Source organism: Belonocnema kinseyi, chromosome 2 (assembly GCF_010883055.1).
Source record: "Belonocnema kinseyi isolate 2016_QV_RU_SX_M_011 chromosome 2, B_treatae_v1, whole genome shotgun sequence".
Classification (NCBI taxonomy): domain Eukaryota; kingdom Metazoa; phylum Arthropoda; class Insecta; order Hymenoptera; family Cynipidae; genus Belonocnema; species Belonocnema kinseyi.
The window spans coordinates 69,920,917-69,925,100 of record NC_046658.1 but is presented as its reverse complement, the minus strand read 5'-3'; the positions used below and the strand labels follow the sequence as shown (position 1 = coordinate 69,925,100).

General features: G+C 31.5%; 1 protein-coding gene across 1 annotated transcript in view; it reads right to left on the bottom strand.

The window, feature by feature from the left end:
- LOC117168330 (putative gustatory receptor 28b) overlaps positions 1-1,755 on the bottom strand; it is a 22,893-nt gene extending 21,138 nt beyond the window's left edge. The window contains exons 1-4 of the mRNA XM_033353908.1: positions 1,663-1,755; positions 1,319-1,507; positions 1,199-1,235; positions 983-1,096 (exon numbers count right to left, since the gene is read on the bottom strand). Coding sequence (XP_033209799.1) covers positions 983-1,096; positions 1,199-1,235; positions 1,319-1,386 — 219 coding nt within the window. The 5' untranslated portion in view covers positions 1,387-1,507; positions 1,663-1,755. The remainder of the gene's footprint in view (positions 1-982; positions 1,097-1,198; positions 1,236-1,318; positions 1,508-1,662) is intronic.
- Positions 1,756-4,184: the final 2,429 nt, after the last annotated feature.

The window sequence follows — 4,184 nt, the reverse complement described above, 5'->3', positions numbered from 1 at the left end:
ATGTATCAGCCTTGGATGAGATTATGTTGAGAAATAAAAAAAAAATTCTTAAAAACTTTGTTTTTCTTGGTCAGGCCGGAAACTTATCAATCCACCCTCGTATATGTCAAGATTAAGTAGTACATATGTTATCTACAAGTGGTCCAGCGGTCAAAACATGTTTTCTGCAGTATTCAACTGCTTTCCGGGCTATTTTTTTCCCGGGTTCGAATTTGTTATTTTTCTCCGTAGTTTTTCAAGCTGTGGACAAGTTATATGCAAAAATTTTCTGAGTGTTAGTACTCGAGACGCGCAAAATTAGCCACAAATAACTTTGGACACGCAAATACACTTAACTGCAAGCACACTGACATGTGTCTCACTGCCCTATTTTACAAGTAAACAGGACCGACGTGATAAAAAACACGGATTTCTCATAAGACGCCATAAGCAGCGAACAGGGTGAGATCGCAGACCTATGGTCTAGATACCAAAACGTGATTTTCGAAAATCCATTCAAAAACAACTAAAAGGAATTTTGCCTTTTCGTTTGCGCAAGGAGTAAGAGGTTACATTTATTTCTAAGAAAACATTTAATTAGTGTTAAAAATGTCTGTGGTTATTATACTTCGTTACATTACACTCACCATAATTATTAAATTGCAAAATTTCTATTCTATAACGTTCATATTTTGTATAAAATACACAAATTAAAATCACATTTCAATTATAATTTGTAGGGAATTTAGCTTCAAGCGCGGCACCAAACTCATCTCACTCTTAAATCCACCCCCCCCCCAATTATTATTAAGTTTTTTTTTATTCGAACAAAATTTACCGAGCGGCTGAATTGCCTGATATTTGTGAAACTCAGCCAGTGAGTGACATTCGGATGATTGCAATTAAGTAAAAAAGGAAAGAAGAATTTTCCCCGCACCAACATTAAAAAAGTGTCGGCTAGTAAGAAACTTTAGAAAGTATAAACTTACGTGTTATTGATTACCTTAGAGCTTACTTTTGCACAAGTAGAATTAACTATCAAAAGTCTGTAAAGACAGATACCACACCATCCCGCCACAGCCAATATGATCCTAGAATTTTGGGGAAATCTCTTATCCTTAAAAAAGATCGTACTGATCAAAAGAAACAAAAATCCTGTCATAGAGGAAAGTAAAGCTATCAGTACCATCATCAATTGTATTTGATATATTTTATTTACTTGGAAGGATATTTCAGTCAGTTCCATATGAAGATGTCTGAAAAAGCAAAATTTGCAAGGAACTTAATCCATCTTATTTTTGGTCTTTTTTGAAGTTATTAAATTAAATTCATCACTCACTTTATTAGTATTATTAAATTCTTTTGTTGTTCTGTATTATTTAATATATCGCTTCGTTCAGTTGACATAATCAATGCAGATATTCTGCTATGTTTTTCATACAATTCTTCGACAGATTCTGAATCCGGATTTATTGGCAAGATTCTTTTTAAATGTAAATTAATAATATCAAATTGCAGTCCTATATAGCTGAGGAAAGAAAATAAAAAATGTCGAATTGTAACTTTTGAGAGTTTTGACTACATTTTCTAAAACTATTGCTATTATCAACATTTACAGAATATACTGTTTACAAATTAGCAAATTAATTCAATACATTTCTAACAAAATAAAAAAATACTTACTTGGCTATGGACGTAAACGTCAAATCAACCACAGAATTTAGTTGAACAGGATAATGAAGTAAATAACACAAGTGCAAACAGTTGACTAAATCGAATCGTTGTATTAAAAAATTTACGTCCAACGCTACAAGAGTGCCAATCGAGACAACCTATATGACTGTTTTCAGCAAAAAATTGATCAAAATGGCCCGAAACACCTTCTTTTATTATATCTTAATGTTATTATGCTTTATAGATTACACAGGCCTGCAAATAATGGGACCATGTTAGTTTTAGGAAATTGGAGGGTCATTTCCGAAGTAAATTTTTACGTAGAATCCGAATTCGGGGTCAGAATTGGCCCATCACGTCACGATTTTAAGATATTTGAGGTTATGTACCCAAAAAATGGCGTTTTTGGCTACCATTGAGGTTGTGTACAGAAGACACAAGATTTTTTGGAATCTTTTCTTTAGTTTTATCATATATTACTGCTCTTTCTCGTTAATTTGAGAGTCGCAGAGTTCAATTACCATTCTCCTTTACCAAGTTACGCCAATTTCAAATTACGAGACATGTTCCATTATGTCTTGAGCATTTGCTTTGAATACTTTGAGGCAGACGTTTTCTACTGGGTGTTTTCTCTTGAAAATTTGTACTTGGGGGTGTTTGGGGTTGCTGAAATCCCAAAAAATGTTGTCTACTGTACATAAGCTCAAAAGTATCCAAAAACGCCACTTTTTAGCTACATAACCTCAAATATCTAAAAGTCCTGACGTGATTGGCCAATTCTGCCCCCGGATTCAGATTCTGCGTAAAAAATTACTTCTGAAAGGAAGCTTCATTTTCCAACAACAAAACCGTGTTGATCTGTGGTATTTAAAGCAAATGCTCAAGACATAATGGGACATATCTCGTAATTTTAAATTGGCATAACTTGGTAAAGAAAAATGGTAATTGAACTGTGCGACTTTCAAATTAAAGAGAAAGAGCAGTACTATATGATGCAAAGAACGAAAAAATCCAAAAAAATTTGGTGTCTTCTGTACAAAACCTCAAAAGTAGCCAAAAACGTCATTTTTTCGGTACATAACCTCACATGTCGTAACGTCCTGACGTGATGGGCTAATTCTGACCCCGGATTCGGATTCTATGTAAAAAATTACTTCGGAAAGTACCCACCACTTTCCAGCAACTAAACCATGTTGGCCTGTGTTATCTTCAGTTATAGAGAAAATCAAGACGAATTCAGGCACCCATATTTAAAATAGTTTATCTGTAATAATTTTCGAGATATTTTCCATTAAAGATTTAACGCGCCGTTTGGGGAGCACTAAAAATATTATGATTTGGCTCAAACTTATAAACCCTTCTAGAAATAATCAATTGAGATCGATAAGAAACAATATAACTAATATCTCAATCGTTTCAAATTGTGTTTCTTAATTGTGCCAAAACAATTGGCAAGGATTAAGCATTTTGCATTTCCAATTGTTTCCAATTGGGTACTTTGAATTTGCCACGTGAAGGCAGCACTTTTGTCTGGCGGGAATTATTTAAAGACAGTTATTTACATTTTTGGAATAATATAAATTTGAAACAGTATATATTATAAAACAAAGTAAATAAACATTTTGTGAATAATTCTTACCATATGAAAGTGGTGCTACGAAAAAAATGTGCCAATAGTATTTTATGCTAAAAATATAAAATTAGATACACGATAAAAATAAAAAGTTGATTTTGTAATAATTAAGAAAAATTGTTATTTTTTATTATGCGCTCTCGGATTGTTCATTTAAGTGAAAATTGTTATGGATGGTTATAAGTTTTAAAATTGGTTAGGATAAAAAAAAGTAAGCGAATAATTTAGAAACGTAAAACTTCAGAAAACCGATGAAATTATTATTTTATTATTCAAAAATTCCAAGTTGTTATTAATTAAATAAAATTAAACAATTAAAAATTAATATTAGAGATAAAATATTTTTTGTCAGAAAGAGGTCTCAATTTTTAATTATTCGCAATTATTAACACATAAATTTATCTTTACATCAATGTCGGTGATGTTATGTTCGGTAATCCTTAGATTATGATTTCCCTTTCACCAATAATGATTGACGAAAAACCAACTTTTTCTATTATTTGCAAGGTAGCCACTAAAATTCAAGAAAAAGTCTAGAATAATTTCCTGATTAAAAAAATTTTACACCCGTCAATAAAATTCAAAGTTTAAGTTTTTGAAGCTGAAAATTGGGTTATTTAAAGTTTTTAAGACTAAATTGCAAATTAAACCAATCGAAGTGGAAGTTTTCTTATCACTGAGCCTTCTAAATATTTAATTAAAAGATTTAAAACAGCAATTCCGAGCTCAAACGATAATTAATTTATGTAAAAATGACAAGCCTTCTAGAAACTTTGTATAAATAAAGCATTCGAAATTGTAAAATATAGATTCAGAAGCCTTTAACTTTGTTGCATTCTCATCATTTATGATTCAGAAAGTATTACAATTGTCGGAAATTTGATATCACACTTTTTCA